Source organism: Stegostoma tigrinum, chromosome 48, assembly GCF_030684315.1.
Source record: "Stegostoma tigrinum isolate sSteTig4 chromosome 48, sSteTig4.hap1, whole genome shotgun sequence".
In the NCBI taxonomy this organism is placed as follows: domain Eukaryota; kingdom Metazoa; phylum Chordata; class Chondrichthyes; order Orectolobiformes; family Stegostomatidae; genus Stegostoma; species Stegostoma tigrinum.
Window position 1 is genome coordinate 4852674 of NC_081401.1, and position 17635 is coordinate 4870308.

Consider the following 17635-nt stretch of genomic DNA (forward strand, 5'->3'; position numbering starts at 1 on the left):
GCTGGGCCTAGCATGATCCGGGGGGCTGTTAAGGAGGGGCTGGGCTTAGCCCCCTCGGGCGTTTTATAGAGGGCTGGGCCTAGCCCCCTTGGGGATCTGTTAAGGAGGGGCTGGGCTTAGCCCCCTCGGGGATCTGTTAAGGAGGGGCTGGGCTTAGCCCCCTCTGGGGGGGAGTTATGGAGGGACTGGGCCTAGCCCCCTCGGGGTGGGTGTTATGGAGGGAGAGGGGCCTAGCCCCCTCGGTGCGGGCGGGGGGATGTTAAGGAGGGTCTAGGCCTAGCCCCCTCGGTGCGGGGGGGTGATGTTAAGGAGGGTCTAGGCCTAGCCCCCTCGGTGCAGGTGGGGGATGTTAAGGAGGGGCTGGGCCTAGCCCCCTCGGTGCAGGTGGGGGTGTTGTGGAGGGTCTAGGCCTAGCCCCCTCGGTGCGGGGGGGTGATGTTAAGGAGGGTCTAGGCCTAGCCCCCTCGGTGCGGGCGGGGGGATGTTAAGGAGGGGCTGGGCCTAGCCCCCTCGGTGCAGGTGGGGGATGTTAAGGAGGGTCTAGGCCTAGCCCCCTCGGTGCGGGGGGGTGATGTTAAGGAGGGTCTAGGCCTAGCCCCCTCGGTGCGGGGGGGTGATGTTAAGGAGGGTCTAGGCCTAGCCCCCTCGGTGCAGGTGGGGGATGTTAAGGAGGGTCTAGGCCTAGCCCCCTCGGTGCAGGTGGGGGATGTTAAGGAGGGTCTAGGCCTAGCCCCCTCGGTGGGGGATGTTAAGGAGGGTCTAGGCCTAGCCCCCTCGGTGGGGGTGTTGTGGAGGGTCTAGGCCGAGCCCCCTCGGTGTGAGGGGGCGAGGATGTGTTAAGGAAGGGCTGGGGCTAGCCGCCTCTACCCCGGGAGCGGTTGAGCAACGTACTGGCGACAGCGGATCCCCCCCAGGTGCGGCCCGCAGGTCAGGCTGACCTCGAAGGAGAGGCTGCCGTAGCTGAAGTAGCAGACGTGGGGCCTGCGGCCAGCGGTCAGCGGTGAGGCCTTGCAGGAGCCCAGCAGGTCGTCATCGTAGCCGTGGTCCTGGTCCCAGCACTCCACCGTCAGGCCGGTGAGCGCGTCCTCCCCCTCAGGCCCAAGCTGGACCTCCCCCAGGCGTAGCACCGCGTTCCATACAGGGTTGTTGTTGTTCACCACTACTGAGGTGGTAGCCACCAGCTCAGGCCCCGTGGTCCGGCGGTAACGGACCCGCACGTAGGCGTCGGTGGCGCCCACGTAGTCCCCCCACAGATCCTGGCCCCGATTGACTGTCACCTCCAGTAGGCCCCAGCCTTTGCCCCGGGGGCAGCACAGGCCGTCCACCTCCTGAGTCTGACGGCAACGGCAGGCGCACGGCTGCCGGGGGTCGGGGGTCGAGCCCCGGCGACACATCACCGAGCAGTTGCGGCCCGCGGCCCCCTCCGCGTGGCCCATGATGTAGGCCACAAGGGCCCGCTTCAGGTTGTGCCTCCTGGGGTTTGACTTGGGGCCGGGTACGAGCAGGTGCAGTGGCTCCAGCCGGTGGTAGATCACCCCCGGCGTGGAGGCCAGGCCCGAGAGCCAGGTCCCAAAGTTTGAGGTCTCCCCGGATGAGAAGAGCAGATCAGTGGTCCCAGTCCCAATGGTGCCGCCCGTCACCTCCACCTGTCGGTCGCTGTACTCCTGGCTGAAGCTCTTCTGGCCTGCCAGCTTGGCACGGGCCTCCTGGCAGGCCTTATACTTGGCGTTCATCTGCACCTTGGAGTCCACCTGTGCCTCAGCCTCGATTTCCAAGCAGTCCTTGACCTGTAGGCAGTACCGCACCAGAACACCTTCACTGTCTGTATCTCTCTGTCTGGGTTCTCACACTCAGTCTCTCCCTCGCTCTATCAGACTCACTCTCTGTATCTCTCTGGGTTCTCACACTCAGTCTCTCCCTCGCTCTATCAGACTCACTCTCTGTATCTCTCTGGGTTCTCACACTCAGTCTCTCCCTCTCTGTATCAGACTCACTCTCTGTATCTCTCTGCCTGGTTGTCTCACACTCAGTCTCTCCCTCTCTGTATCAGACTCACTCTCTGTATCTCTCTGTCTGGGTGTCTCACACTCAGTCTCTCCCTCTCTGTATCAGACTCACTCTCTGTATCTCTCTGTCTGGGTTCTCACACTCAGTCTCTCCCTCTCTGTATCAGACTCACTCTCTGTATCTCTCTGTCTGGGTTCTCACACTCAGTCTCTCCCTCTCTGTATCAGACTCACTCTCTGTATCTCTCTGTCTGAGTGTCTCACACTCAGTCTCTCCCTCTCTGTATCAGACTCACTCTCTGTATCTCTCTGCCTGGGTGTCTCACACTCAGTCTCTCCCTCTCTGTATCAGACTCACTCTCTGTATCTCTCTGTCTGGGTGTCTCACACTCAGTCTCTCCCTCTCTGTATCAGACTCACTCTCTGTATCTCTCTGTCTGGGTGTCTCACACTCAGTCTCTCCCTCTCTGTATCAGACTCACTCTCTGTATCTCTCTGTCTGGGTGTCTCACACTCAGTCTCTCTCTCTCTCTCTCTGTGTCTCAGACTCACTCTGTATCTCTCTGCGTCTCTCACACTCAGTCTCTCCCTCTCTTCCTCTCTGTGTCTCAGACTCACTCTCTGTATCTCTCCGTCCAAATCTCTCGCACTCAGTCTCTCTCTTTATCTCTCTGCGTCTTTCACACTCTGTCTCTCCCTCTCTGTATCAGACTCACTCTCTATGTCTGTCTGGGTCTTTCACACCCACTCTATATCTGTCTGTCTGTGTCTCACAGTCACTATTCCTCTCTCTGTCTTTCTCTCATGCTCACGCTTTCTCTCACCCTCTGTCTGCCCTTCTCTCACACTCGCTCTCTTTCTATCTTTCTCTCACACTCTTTCTGCCACACTCACTCTTTGTCCCTGACTGTCTTTTTCTCACACTCACTCTCTTTGTCTCAGAGATAGTAGGAACTGCAGATGCTGGAGAATCTGAGATAACAAAGTGTGAAGCTGGATGAACACAGCAGGCCCAGCAGCATCTCAGGAGCAGGAAAGCTGATATTTAGGGCCGAGACCCTCCTTCAGAAATGGAGAGGGGAAAGGGAGGTGGGAAATAAATAGAGGGAGGACGGGTGGGACTGGGGAAGCTCGGTGGAACGGTGATAGGTGAATGCAGGTGGGGATTAGTCAGTGGGAAGACTGGGACGGATAGGTGGGAGAGAAGATGGACTGGTTGTGTCAGGTCAAGCAAGTAGGAATGAGAGAGCGCGTTGGCCATGGGATAAGGCCCAGGGTGCGGAGGTTTTAAAACTGGTAAAGCCCACACTGAGACCATTGGGTTGTAGGCTCCCAAGGTGGAATATAAGGTATTGCTCCTACATCTACCTTGCCCAGCCCCAACTGTCCTCTCTGTTTATTTCCCAGCTCCCTTTGCCCTCCCTATTTCTGAAGGTGTGTCCCAAACCGAAACAACTTTCCTGCTTCTCTGGTGCTGCCCGGCCTGCTGTGTTCCTCCAACTCCACACCGTGCTCTCTCTCTTTCACATTCAGTCTTTCTCTCTCATTTTGTCTGCCTGCCTTCACGCTCACTCTTTCTCTCTCATTCACTCATGCTCACCAATTGCGCTCTCTCTCTCTCTCTCACTCCATGCTTCTCTCACACTCAGTCTGTCTTTCACACTCACTCATTCGCTTACGCTCTGTCGGTTCGCCTCTCTCTCTCTATCTCCATCTTTCTCCCACTCATTCTGTCTCTGTCTATGTGTGTCACACTCAGTCTATCTGTCTCATATTCTCTCTCTCTCTTTCTCTCTGTCTGTTTCTCTATCTCTATTTCTCACTGTGTCTGTCTCCCACACTCACTCTTTCTCTCTCTCCGTCTCGCTTTCTCCTTTTCTCTCTGTCTCCGTCAGGGACCCCTTTTAAAGAGGGAGTCTTCTCTTTCTCCCCCCCCACCCTGGCAATTTGTCCCCCACCAACCCTGTCCATTTTAAAAAGGGATCCCTGAACATTTTGATGAGATAACTGGTTAAAGAAAAAATAACAGCAGGTCTGCAGGTTTTTTGGGGATGGAGAGGTGCGTTGGAGAAAAATACCCTTCGGCCCATCAATCCTGTGTTTTAGATTAGATTCCCTACGGTGTGGAAACAGGCCCTTCGCCCAACAAGTCTACACTGCCCCTTGAAGCATCCCACCCAGAGACATCCTCCTATAATCCACACCCCCTGAACACTACAGGCAATTTACCATGGCCAATCCACCTAACCTGCACATCTTTGGATTGTGGGAGGAAACTGGAGCACCCAGAAGAAACCCACGCAGACACGAGGAGAACATGCAAACTCTGCACAGACAGTCAACCGAGGCTGGAATCAAACCCAGGTCCCTGAAGCTGCAGTGCTAACCACTGAGCCACCGTGCCACCATCCTGTGCTGGTCAGAAACAGTCCCGTTACTATTCTAACCCAACCCGTAGGCCCTGTCTGCCTTGGCATAAAAGTGCCCATCCACACATTTCTTAGATGTAAATGAGGGCTTCTCCCAGTGCCACCATCGTGGGTATTGAGTTCCTGATACCCACCAGCCCTCCCCCCCATACCCATCTCAACTTTCTGCCCCATTCCCTTCAATCTCTAGCCCCCCCCCCCCCCCCCCCCCCCACCACCACCTCTGTCACCGAGCCCTCCATTGAAGGGGAAAGGTCTGTCCCTCCCCACCGGCCGTCATTGTTTCACACGTCTCAGTCACGTTGGCCAGCCATCAGCCTGGGGAATGTAACCCGCAGTCTGTCTGATCTCTCTCAGTCACTGGCACTCTCCAAGCCCCAAGGCAACCTCTCCACAAGTTCACACTGTGCAGCGGGATATGGGTGGGCTGTGGGGAAACAGGCGTTTGGGGATATGGGGGTGAGTGGATGGGGGGGCGGGAATGGGGGCTCGGGGATATGGGGGTGAGGCGATGGGGGTGTGGGGATGGTGATATGGGGGTGAGGGGATGACGGTGTGCAGGTGAGGGGATGGGGTGTGGGCATGGCGGAATGGGGATGTGGGGGTGTGTGGTTGCGGTAATGGGGGTGGTGTGGTGATGAGGATTTGGGGATGGTGGTGTGGGGGTATGTGGATGGGGTTGTGGGGATGGGGGCGTGTGGGTGTTGGGGAGGTGGGCATGTGGTTTTGTGGAGATGGACATGTGGGTTGGGCGTGTGGGGATGGGGGTGTGTGGATGTGGAGAAGGGGGTGTGGGAATGGGGGATCCGTGGATGGGGATGTGTGGGGATGGGGGTGTAGGTGTGGGTTTGAGTGTGTGGAGTTGGGTGTGTGGGGATGGGGGTGTAGGCTAGTGGGGATGGGTGGGGTTGTGGGGTTGGGCTATTGGGTGTGTGGGAGTGTCGGGGTGTTGTGGGGGGTGTGGGGATGTGTGTGGGGGGATGAGTGTGTGGGGCTGTGGGTTTGTGGGGATGGGGTTTGGGGATGTGTGGAGATATGGTGTGGAGTATGGGGATGTGGGTGGGGGTATTGGAATGTGGGGTTGCACATGTGGAGGGGGTAGGGTTGTGGAGGTATGGCGGGATGTGTGTGTGGGTGTGTGGGGTTGGGTGCGTAGGGGTGTGGGGATGTGGGAATGGGTGGAGGTGCAGTGGATGTGGGGTGAGTGTGTTGGGGTTTGGGGATGGGTGTGTAGGGGTTGGGGATGTGGGAATGGTGTGTGGGTGTGGGGTTGGGAGTGTGGGGATGTGGGAATGGGCGGAGGTGTAGTGGGTGTGGGGTGAGTGTGTCAAGGTGGGGAGATGTGTGTGGGGATGGGGCTGTAGGAGTGTGGGGATGTGGGAATGGGTGTGTGGGGTTGGGGGTGTGGGGATGGGTGGAGGTGTAGTGGGTGTGGGCTGAATGTGTCAGGGCATGGGGATGTGGGTGGGGGGTGTGGGGTTGTGTGCGGGGCTGTGGGAATGGATAGAGATGTAGTGGGTGTGGGGTGAGAGTTTCGGGGTGTGGGGATGGGTGTGTAGAGGTGTGGGGATGGGTGGAGGTGTAGTGGGTGTGGGGTTGAGTGTGTCAGGGCGTGGAGATGTGGGTGGGGTTGGGCGGTGGTGTGGGGATGGGGGTGTGGGGATGGGTGGAGGTGTAATGAGTGTGTGGTTGGGGATGGGTGTGTAGGGGTGTGGGGATGGGTGGAGTTGTAGTGGGTGTGTGGGTGTGGGAATGGGTGGAGGTGTAGTGGGTGTGGGGATGGGTGTGTGGGGGTGTGGGAATGTGTGGAGGTGTAGTGGGTGTGGGGATGGGTGTGTGGGGGTGTGGGAATGGGTGGAGGTGTAGTGGGTGTGGGGATGGGTGTGTAGGGGTGTGGGGATGGGTGGAGGTGTAGTGGGTGTGGGGATGGGTGTGTAGGGTGTCGGGATGTGTGTGGGGGCTGTGAGGGTGTGGGGATGTGTGTGGGGCTGTGGGAATGGGTGGCGGTGTAGTGTGTGTGGGGATGGGTGTGTAGGGTGTGGGGATGTGGGTGGGGGCTGTGAGGGTGTGGGGATGTGTGTGGGGCTGTGGGAATGGGTGGAGGTGTAGTGGGTGTGGGGATGGGTGTGTAGGGGTGTGGGGATGGGTGTGTAGTGGTGTGGGGATGGGTGCGTAGGGGTGTGGAGATGCGTGGAGGTGTAGTGTGTGTGGGGTGGGTGTGTAGGGGTGTGGGGATGGGTGGAGGTGTAGTAGGTGTGGGGATGTGGGTGGGGGCTGTGAGGGTGTGGGGATGGGTGTGTAGGGGTGTGGGGATGGGTGTGTAGGGGTGTGGGGATGGGTGGAGGTGTAGTGTGTGTGGGGATGGGTGTGTAGGGGTGTGGGGATGGGTGGAGCTGTAGTGGGTGTGTGGGTGTGGGAATGGGTGGAGGTGTAGTGTGTGTGTCGGGGTGTGGGGATGTGTGGAGGTGTAGTGGGTGTGGGGATGGGTGTGTGGGGGTGTGGGAATGGGTGGAGGTGTAGTGGGTGTGGGGATGGGTGTGTAGGGTGTGGGGATGGGTGGAGGTGTAGTGGGTGTGGGGATGTGGGTGGGGGCTGTGAGGGTGTGGGGATGTGTGTGGGGCTGTGGGAATGGGTGGAGGTGTAGTGGGTGTGGGGATGTGGGTGGGGGCTGTGAGGGTGTGGGGATGTGTGTGGGGCTGTGGGAATGGGTGGAGGTGTAGTGGGTGTGGGGATGGGTGTGTAGGGGTGTGGGGATGGGTGTGTAGTGGTGTGGGGATGGGTGCGTAGGGGTGTGGAGATGGGTGGAGGTGTAGTGGGTGTGGGGATGGGTGCGTAGGGGTGTGGAGATGGGTGGAGGTGTAGTGGGTGTGTGGGTGTGGGAATGGGTGGAGGTGTAGTGGGTGTGAGGGTGTGTATGTCGGGGTGTGGGGATGTGTGTGGGAATGGGTGGAGGTGTAGTGGGTGTGGGGATGGGTGTGTAGGGGTGTGGGGATGGGTGGAGGTGTAGTGGGTGTGGGGATGTGGGTGGGGGCTGTGAGGGTGTGGGGATGTGTGTGGGGCTGTGGGAATGGGTGGAGGTGTAGTGGGTGTGGGGATGGGTGTGTAGGGGTGTGGGGATGGGTGCGTAGGGGTGTGGGGATGGGTGAGTAGGGGTGTGGGGATGGGTGCGTAGGGGTGTGGGGATGGGTGTGTAGGGGTGTGGGGATGGGTGCGTAGGGGTGTGGGGATGGGTGTGTAGGAGTGTGGGGATGGGTGGAGGTGTAGTGGGTGTGGGGATGTGGGTGGGGGCTGTGAGGGTGTGGGGATGTGTGTGGGGCTGTGGGAATGGGTGGAGGTGTAGTGGGTGTGGGGATGGGTGTGTAGGGGTGTGGGGATGGGTGCATAGGGGTGTGGGGATGGGTGTGTAGGGGTGTGGGGATGGGTGCGTAGGGGTGTGGGGATGGGTGCGTAGGGGTGTGGGGATGGGTGTGTAGGAGAGTGGGGATGGGTGGAGGTGTAGTGGGTGTGGGGATGTGGGTGGGGGCTGTGAGGGTGTGGGGATGTGTGTGGGGTTGTGGGAATGGGTGTGTAGGGGTGTGGGGATGGGTGTGTAGGGGTGAGGGGATGCGTGGAGGTGTAGTGTGTGTGGGGATGGGTGTGTAGGGTTGTGGGGATGGGTGTGTAGGGGTGTGGGGATGGGTGCGTAGGGGTGAGGGGATGGGTGGAGGTGTAGTGTGTGTGGGGATGGGTGTGTAGGGGTGTGGGGATGGGTGGAGGTGTAGTGTGTGTGGGGATGCGTGTGTAGGGGGGGGTGTGGGGATGGGTGGAGGTGTAGTGGGTGTGGGGATGTGGGTGGGGTCTGTGAGGGTGTGGGGAAGTGTGTGGGGCTGTGGGGATGGGTGTGTAGTGGTGTGGGGATGGGTGGAGGTGTTGTGTCTGTGGGGATGGGTGTGTAGGAGTGTGGGGATGGGTGGAGGTGTAGTGGGTGTGGGGATGTGTGTGGGGCTGTGGGGATGGGTGTGTAGTGGTGTGGGGATGGGTGGAGGTGTAGTGGGTGTGGGGATGTGGGTGGGGGCTGTGAGGGTGTGGGGATGTGTGTGGGGCTGTGGGAATGGGTGGAGGTGTAGTCGGTGTGGGGATGTGTGTGGGGATGGGTGTGTAGGGGTGTGGGGATGGGTGGAGGTGTAGTGGGTGTGTGGGTGGGGATGGGTGTGTAAGGGTGTGGGGATGGGTGGAGGTGTAGTGGGTATGGGGTGAGTGTGTCGGGGTGTGGGGATGTGGGTGGGCACTGTGGGGATGACGGTGAGGAGCTTGGGGGCGTGTGGGGATGTTGGTGAGGATTTTGGGGGGTGTTTGGATGAGGGTGAGGAGTGTGTCGGGGTGTGGGGATGTGGGTGGGCGCTGTGGGGATGAGGGTGAGGAGTTTGGGGGGGCGTGGGGATGTGGGTGGGCGTTGAGGGGGCGTGGGGATGTGGGTGGGCGTTGAGGGGATGAGGGTGAGGAGTTTGGGGGGCCGTGGGGATGCAGGTGAGGAGTTTGGGGGGCGTAGGGATGAGGGTGAGGTGTTTGGGGGGCCGTGGGGATGTGGGTGGGCGTTGAGGGGATGAGGGTGAGGAGTTTGGGGGGCGTAGGGATGAAGGTGAGGAGTGTGTCGGGGTGTGGGGATGTGGGTGGGCGCTGTGGGGATGAGGGTGAGGAGTGTGTCGGGGTGTGGGGATGTGGGTGGGCGTTGAGGGGATGAGGGTGAGGAGTGTGTCGGGGTGTGGGGATGTGGGTGGGCGTTGAGGGGATGAGGGTGAGGAGTTTGGGGGGCCGTGGGGATGCGGGTGAGGAGTTTGGGGGGGTTTAGGGATGAGGGTGAGGAGTTTGGGGGGCCGTGCGGATGAGGGTGAGGAGTGTGTGGGGATGTGGGTGGGCGCTGTGGGGATGAGGGTGAGGAGTGTGTGGGGATGTGGGTGGGCGCTGTGGGGATGAGGGTGAGGAGTGTGTCGGGGTGTGGGGATGAGAGTGAGGAGTTTGCGGGGGGGCGTGGGCCTGTCCTCGCCGACTCACCTCCTCGACAGTCTGTCCCTCGGATGCCACCTTGCAGGTCTGGAGGGCGGTGACGTCGCGGATGCGGCCCCCCAGCCTCACCCCGCTGATGTAGTGGGTACCGAAGGTGTGCAGGAACTGCTGGTAGAAGAGGCGGGTGGAGGAGTCCAGCCTGCAGGGGAGGCGGCGTGCCATCTGGATGAACTGGGGCGTGGGCCGAGGCCTGTGCACCAGGCGGTACTCGTACAGCTGGCACTGGAAGGTATGGGATGCGAAGCTGTACCGGTCGCTGGAGCTCCGTTTGTGGGCAAACTCGGCCAACTTGGACTTGGTGCCCAGCACCATCAGCTTGCCACTGTTCTCGGGGTTCACGTTGATCTCCAGCCCCGCACTCCACGAACTGTCCACCAGTGAGGACCCCGAGTCCTCCAACTCGCTTGCCGACTCGTACAGCTTGGTACTGAGATGGCGCTGGCACTCGGACCTGACGCGCCAGTCCGTCACCGCCCTTGGCAAGCGCTGCACGGCCCCCTCCATCTGCGAGTTGCGGCACAGGGTGCAGGTGCCGTCCCGATGGCGCCAGGTCCTCATATCCACGGCGAACGCCCCCGTCCGGTGCAGCTTGACTACGTTGTACCCTTCCCCTGCCAGGTCTGCGCCCGGAGCTAGCAGAGCTTTCTTGCACTCGTTCGCTGTCCCTGTGGAGCAGCTGGCTCGGCTCCCCGGTGGGCACAGGAGGAGGAGGATGATTGTGGGGGCAAAGGAAGGGCGCCCCTTCATTGTTCACTCTGGGCTCCCCGATGCTGCCCCCTCCTCCGCCAGCGATCTCCGACCTGAGGGGCAGAGGAGAGACAGCGCGACATGAGCAGACAGGGAGGGTGATGCCCAGCGCAGAACGTCAACCCAGCCTGAGGTGGACGGTGGGGGTGGGGTGGTACAGAGGAGGAAGAAATAATGCATCCCTTCTCCAGACTGGGTCAAACTTTCCGAGGAGCCACGAATTCACGCCAGGTTTCGCCAGACGACAGCACAGAGGAGGGACAATCACTAAGACCTGCAACATGCTGCACGCACTGGTCAGCAGGGAGACAGGAGCACAGCACTGCGGAGGGGGCAGAGTGGGCCACAGGGATAAGAATGGGAGGGTCAGGACAAACATATTACACACACAGGAGGTGGTATGGGGGCTGGAGGGGGTGACAGACAGGGAGAGGGATGGAGGGGGTGACAGAGATGTTGAGGGGGTGTAGGGTCTAGAGGGGGTGACAGAGATAGGGAGGGGGTGTAGGGGATGGAGGGGTTGACAGGGATAGGGAGGGGGTGACAGGGAGGGGGCTGGAGGGGGTGACAGGGAGAGGGATGGAGAGGGTGACAGAGATGGGGAGGGGGTGACAGACAGGGAGAGGGATGGAGGGGGTGACAGACAGGGAGATGGATGGAGGGGGTGACAGACAGGGAGAGGGATGGAGGGGGTGACAGAGATGGGGAGGGGGTTACAGACAGGGAGATGGATGGAGGGGGTGACAGAGATAGGGAGGATTTGAAGAGTTTATGCCTCCCTCTGCATTTCCCCCCCCCCATCAAACATTCCCAGGAACAGCACAGGGTTAGATACAGAGTAAGGCTTCCTCGACACCAGAGATAACAAGGTGTCGAGCTGGAAGGACACAGCAGGCCAAGCAGCATCAGAGGAGCAGAAAAGCTGATGTTTCAGGCCTGGACCCTTTTTCAGAGTTAACTTTGTTCTCTCAGATTCTCCAGCATCTGCAGTTCCTACGATCTCTCCCTCTACACTGTCCCCCTATCAAACACCCACAGATACAGCATGGGGTTACGTACAGAGTAAAGCTCTCTCTCGACTGTCTCCCCCTCCCCCATCAAACTCTCTTGGGACAGGAATGGCCCCAGGGTTAAGTACATAATAAACATCTCTCGATCCTTTGATCTGGAATGAAACCGCAAGCAAAGACAGCTCCAAACCGTATCCATCATTCCCTCCCGATCAGCTGAAATATATATAATCAGAATTGTGGAATACACAACAGCCTCTTCGGCCCATCCAGTCAGGGCCCTCCCTCCCACTGAGAGCCGTCCCACTTTCCCACCCTGTCCCCATGGCCCTGACTGTCCCGAGCAGCTTATCCCTCACTCACCTACCCTCACTCCTCCAGGTAGTACGTACCAGACCCCCTCTGAACCTCCTGCAGTGCCACAGTGATGACACCCGAAGGTTGCAGGAACAGCAACTCATATTCCGCTTGGGAACCCTGCAGCCCAATGGTATCAATGTGGACTTCACCAGCTTCAAAATCTCCCCTTCCCCCACTGCATCCCAAAACCAGTCCAGCCTGTCCCCCCCTCCCTAACCTGTTCTTTCTCTCACCCATCCCCTCCTCTTACCTCAAGCCACACCTCCATTTCCCACCTACAAACCTCATTCCCCCTCCTTGACCCGTCCGTCGTCCCTTTACTGACCTATCCCCTCCCTACCTCCCCACCTATACTCTCCTCTCCACCTATCTTCTCTTCTATCCACCTTCGGTCCGCTTCCCCCTCTCTCCCTATTTATTCCAGAGCCCTCTTCCGACCTCCCCTCTCTGAAGAAGGGTCTCGGCCCAAAACGTCAGCTTTTGAGCTCCTAAGATGCTACTTGGCCTGCAGTGTACATCCAGCTCCACACATTGCTATCTTGAACCTCCTGCCCTCTACATTAAAACGATGCCCCTCCTGTTCCAGACTGTGGGGAATGGCTCCTTCCCTCTCCATACCCCTTCCTCAGGCACACCACCCCCTAATCCCTGTTTCCTTTCAGCCTTCCCAGCTCCAAAGAAGCCATCCTGTGCTTCTCCAGCCTCTCTCCGTCCCCAATATGCTCCCCCTATCCCAGGGTAACATCCTGGGGGGTATTTGGCCTGGACCCTGTCCCCTGTGCAGTCACGTCCTTCCCTATTGTGTGGGAACCAGGACTGCGCCCAGTACATTCTGCTGCTTCCTGACCCACGCCCCATCCAGCTCTGAAAGTCACCTTCTCAATGTTAGACTGTTCATCTCCAGTCTGCTTTCCTGACTCCTATTAACCATCCCCACACACACACACACCCCAAGGTCACTCTGTTCCTCTGAACTTCCCAGTGCCTCGTCACTGATAGAGTTCTCCCTTATCTGGCTCCTTGCCTCCAAACTCACATTTATCGGGGTAAGATTGTGTCGCTGCTCTGACTAATCTGTTTCTGTCTTTCTCTAAACGAACACCATCTTCCGAGCTGTGTGGCCAGTCTTATGTGTCAGCCACAAAGTCAGTCATCAGCAAACCCCAAATTCCCACCCGACTTTAACTTTCTGAAACAGGAAGGGAGTCAGCAGTGATCTGGGTTGTCCACGAATGCACCCTGAAACGCCTCGATTACATGTCAATCTGTAACTCCCTCCCCGGAGGGGTGATATCAGTTATTCTGTATATAAACCCCCTCGATCAGATTCCAGTCTGTAACTCCCTCCCTGGGGGTGGGGTATCTGTTATTCTGTATATAAACCCCGCCGAACCCCCTCGATCAGATTCCTGCCTGTAACTCCCTCCCCGGGGGGTATCTGTTATTCTGTATAAAAACACCCCCGAACCCCCTCGATCAGATTCCAGTCTGTAACTCCCTCCCGGGGGGGTATCTGTTATTCTGTATATAAACACCCCCCGAAACCCCTCGATCAGATTTCAGTCTGTAACTCCCTCCCGGGGGGGTATCTGTTATTCTGTATATGAACCCACCCCGAACCCACTTGATCAGATTCCAGCCTGTAACTCCCTCCCCGGGGGGTATCTGTTATTCTGTATAAAAACACCCCCGAACCCCCTCAATCAGATTCCAGTCTGTAACTCCCTCCCCGGGGGGTATCTGTTATTCTGTATATAAACCCCCCCGATCAGACTCCAGTCTGTAACTCCCTCCCCGGGGAGTATCTGTTATTCTGTATATAAACCCCCGCCGAACCCCCTCGATCAGATTCCAGTCTGTAACTCCCTCCCCGGGGGGGGTATCTGTTATTCTGTATATAAACACCCCCCGAACGCCCTCGATCAGATTCCAGTCTGTAACTCCCTCCCCGGGGGGTATCTGTTATTCTGTATATAAACCCCCCCCCGAACCCCCTCGATCAGATTCCAGTCTGTAACTCCCTCCCCGGGGGGGGGTATCTGTTATTCTGTATAAAAACACCCCCGAACCCCCTCGATCAGATTCCAGTCTGTAACTCCCTCCCCGGGGGGGTATCTGTTATTCTGTATATAAACCCACCCCGAACCCACTCGATCAGAATCCAGTCTGTAACTCCCTCCCCGGGGGGTATCTGTTATTCTTTATATAAACCTCCCCCCCCCGATAAGATTCCAGTCTGTAACTCCCTCCCTGGGGGGGTATCTGTTACTCTGTATATAAACCTCCCCGAACCCCCTCAATCAGATTCCAGTCTGTAACTCCCTCCACGGGGGGGGGGGGGGGTATCTGTTATTCTGTATATAAACCCCCCCGAACCCACTCGATCAGAATCCAGTCTGTAACTCCCTCCCCGGGGGGTATCTGTTATTCTTTATATAAACCCCCCCGAACCCCCTCGAACAGATTCCAGTCTGTAACTCACTCCGCGGGGGGGTATCTGTTATTCTGTATATAAACCCCCCCCCGAACCCCCTCGATCAGATTCCAGTCTGTAACTCCCTCCCCGGGCGGTATCTGTTATTCTGTATATAAACCCCCCCACGAACCCCCTCGAACAGATTCCAGTCTGTAACTCCCTCCCCGGGGGGTATCTGTTATTCTTTATATAAACCCCCCCGAACCCCCTCGATCAGATTCCAGTCTGTAACTCCCTCCCCGGGCGGTATCTGTTATTCTGTATATAAACCCCCCCCCAATCAGATTCCAGTCTGTAACTCCCTCCCTGGGGGGGTATCTGTTATTCTGTGCATAAACTCACTCCGAACCCACTCGATCAGATTCCAGTCTGTAACTCCCTCCCTGGGGGGGGGTGGTATCTGTTATTCTGTAGATAAACCCCCCGAACCCCCTCGATCAGATTCCAGTCTGTAACTCCCTCCCCGGGGGGGTATCTGTTATTCTGTATATAAACCCCGCCGAACCCCCTCGATCAGATTCCTGCCTGTAACTCCCTCCCCGTGGGGTATCTGTTATTCTGTATATAAACCCCCCTGATCAGATTCCAGTCTGTAACTCCGTCCCCAGTATCTGTCATTGCCTGCATGAGCCCTTATCTCTGTATCCGCTGGCTCAGCCAGTTGTGTGAGAGTCAGGTACGGAGGCCGCTGCGCAAATGCACCTCCTTCCCCAGCAGGCCAGCCTCGCGGGCACTGCGACCCGACCCATCATCTCCAAACCCGGCCACATACCCTGCACCCACCTTTCCTGTCTCCCTGAGCACCGTTGGTCGCCCATCTGCACTCACCTCTCCCTCAGCTCCCTCCCTCCGAATCAACGGCCCTAGTATGGTTTCGGGGCCGAATGGCGTATGTGGGAAATCCGCTGAAAGGTTGGGCAGGATGGTGGGGTTGCTGCAGTCCCGAGTTAATAATGTAGCGCCTCTCGCCGAGAGAGAGAGAGAGTGTATGCGTCTGAACGAGTGTGTGTTCTCACCTCAGTCCCCGGCTCTGGCAACAAAGCTTCTTGTCACTTCCGGCACACTGGGACCATTTATCAGCCTCTTGTGGTTTTATCAGTGCCTGAATGAGCTGGGTTCAGGGGGTTGATGGGGTTTGCTGGGGGTGGGGAGGATCAAAGAGGTGACTGCGATTGAGAGTGTCTCTGTCGCTCCTGCTTGTCTCCATCCGTGTACATTTGCATGTAGGTAGGGGCTGGTGCATCGCGGGGTCTGCGCTGCAAGGATGTCAATGGGTTTTTGCCATCGCACCTTCCTTTTCAAAGCCCCTCAACTCCGTTCCAGTCATTTTTGCACGCTCTGCCATCCCAGCTGTCATCCAACCCCGAGCGCCTCGATCAGATTCCAGTCTGTAACTCCCTCCCCGGGGGGGTATCTGTTATTCTGTATATAAACCCCCCCCGAACCCCCTCGATCAGATTCCAGTCTGTAACTCCCTCCCCGGGGGGTATCTGTTATTCTGTATATAAACCCCCTCGATCAGATTCCAGTCTGTAACTCCCTCCCCGGGGAGTATCTGTTATTCTGTATATAAACCCCCCCGAACCCCCTCGATCAGATTCCAGTCTGTAACTCCCTCCCCGGGGGGGGGGGTATCTGTTATTCTGTATATAAACCCCCCCCGAACCCCCTCGATCAGATTCCAGTCTGTAACTCCCTCCCCGGGGAGTATCTGTTATTCTGTATATAAACCCCCCCGAACCCCCTCGATCAGATTCCAGTCTGTAACTCCCTCCCCGGGGGGGGGGTATCTGTTATTCTGTATATAAACCCCCCCCGAACCCCCTCGATCAGATTCCAGTCTGTAACTCCCTCCCCGGGGGGTATCTGTTATTCTGTATATAAACCCCCCCCCGAACCTCCTCGATCAGATTCCAGTCTGTAACTCCCTCCCCGGGGGGTATCTGTTATTCTGTATATAAACCCCCCCCGAACCCCCTCGATCAGATTCCAGTCTGTAACTCCCTCCCCGGGGGGTATCTGTTATTCTGTATATAAACCCACCCCCCCAAACAGATTAAAGTCTGTAACTCCCTCCCGGGGGGGGCAGGGTATCTGTTATTCTGTACATTTTCCGCCCCCAACACTTTGATCAGGTTCCATTCTGTAACCCACTTGTGGGTATCTGTTAGTTTAGATATAAACCACCCCGAACCACCCAGTTTCGATTCCACTCTGTACCTCACTGCTGTGATATGTGTCATTCTATATGTAAACCACCCAGAACATCACTACAAATGTCATTCCAGCCCAATAAATAACCATCAATGATCATAATTTCCTGTCTTTCAGCTGGCTTTGTGTCCACATTCTTCCTAACCCGACTGTACCACGACCTCAAGCTTTTCTCGCAAGTCTATCATTTGGCACTTTCTGGAGCACCTTCTGCCAATCCAGGGTTGCTGTATCTGCAACATTTCCCTGAACGACCCTGCTCTCACTGACATACCCCCGGGAGATTATTAGCTTTTTCTTTTGGTGACCCATAGTTTCCAGAGGCTTCTCCCTGCCAAACTCTGTGGTTAAATTGACTGCCTCATAGTTTCTTTTTGTCTCACGCTGAGCAAAGGCCTCGCCGCATGGTGTCCTGTGGTTGTTGGCGATCTCTCCAGTGACTCATGGGGGCCTCAGAAAGTGTGCATAATATCTCCACAGCTCGCCTAGGAGCTTGTCAAGTCTTGTCCACCCTAGCAGTTGTGGAACTTTCTAGTAACTGGGCACCTCATGTTTCTCTCATGCTAAACCGTCTCTGCTCCATCTCTCCCTTTTTAATTGCCCTCCAACACTTTACGCGACTGATGGATTCCAGCTTGCTGTTCGCGGCCATCCTCTTTTCACATCGGCTCTCCTGCTTCTTCTTTGATTCCAGGTGGAGCCTTCGGCGTTCCTCCTGGAATTCTCTCCCGTTGTTAGGGAGTAGCTCGTGCACTGCAACGGTCCAGGAAGGCAGCTCACCTCCATTTCTCAAGAGGGCACAACTCAGGATGGGCAATCGATGCCCATATCCCTCAAGGAAGTAGAAAGGACAAGCAAGTGTCTTACTCCCCAGTTGTGTATTCCGTCTGGGATCAGCCACATTTCTGCTTCATCTCTCTCTCTCTGTCCCACCCCCCCAACCTTTGTAATTCAAGGGGGCCCTGCATTTCTGGAAATGGATGTGGACATTACTCTCTCCAAAGGTGGCCATGTATAAACGACTCTGATTTCCTCCTCTTCCTTCCCCTTATGATGTTATGATTACTCTTCCCTCAGTGTGTCCTGAAAGTACCACCTCGCTTGCAGGAATCAGAGAATTTTCCAGGAAGCCATTTGACTCATCGTGTCTCTCCTGGCCCCTGAAAGAGCGACCCAGCTAGTCCCACTCTCTGGCCATGTCAATTCATCACCCTCGTTTGAAACCTCCTCTGCAATCCATCTCCAGCACTCTCCCAGGCACTGTGTTCCCTCTCCCAAAAGTTCTCTCTGACCAAAGAAGTTTCTCCTCATCTCACTCCTGGCTCTCTTGCTGATTATCTTGAAAATGTG

The 17635-nt window shown here is 57.3% G+C and overlaps 1 protein-coding gene across 1 annotated transcript; it reads right to left on the minus strand.

Annotated features, from left to right (window-relative positions):
• Nucleotides 1–376: 376 nt before the first annotated feature.
• Nucleotides 377–15074, minus strand: LOC125450630 (perforin-1-like). The gene is made up of 3 exons (XM_059643108.1): nucleotides 14900–15074; nucleotides 9467–10278; nucleotides 377–1787 (listed from the first exon to the last, which is right to left on the minus strand). Exons 2-3 carry the CDS (start codon nucleotides 10223–10225, stop codon nucleotides 864–866), a joined length of 1683 nt encoding a protein of 560 aa, XP_059499091.1. The 5' UTR covers nucleotides 10226–10278; nucleotides 14900–15074; the 3' UTR covers nucleotides 377–863.
• Between the last annotated feature and the right edge of the window lie 2561 nt (nucleotides 15075–17635).

Excerpts from the sequence above, each read along its gene's own strand:
- LOC125450630 (XM_059643108.1), bottom strand. The coding sequence starts at position 10,225 with ATGAAGGGGCGCCCTTCCTTTGCCCCCACAATCATCCTCCTCCTCCTG. Across the intron at positions 1,788-9,466 it reads AGGGACAGACTGTCGAGGAG|GTCAAGGACTGCTTGGAAAT; the intron begins GTGAGTCGGCGA and ends TACTGCCTACAG.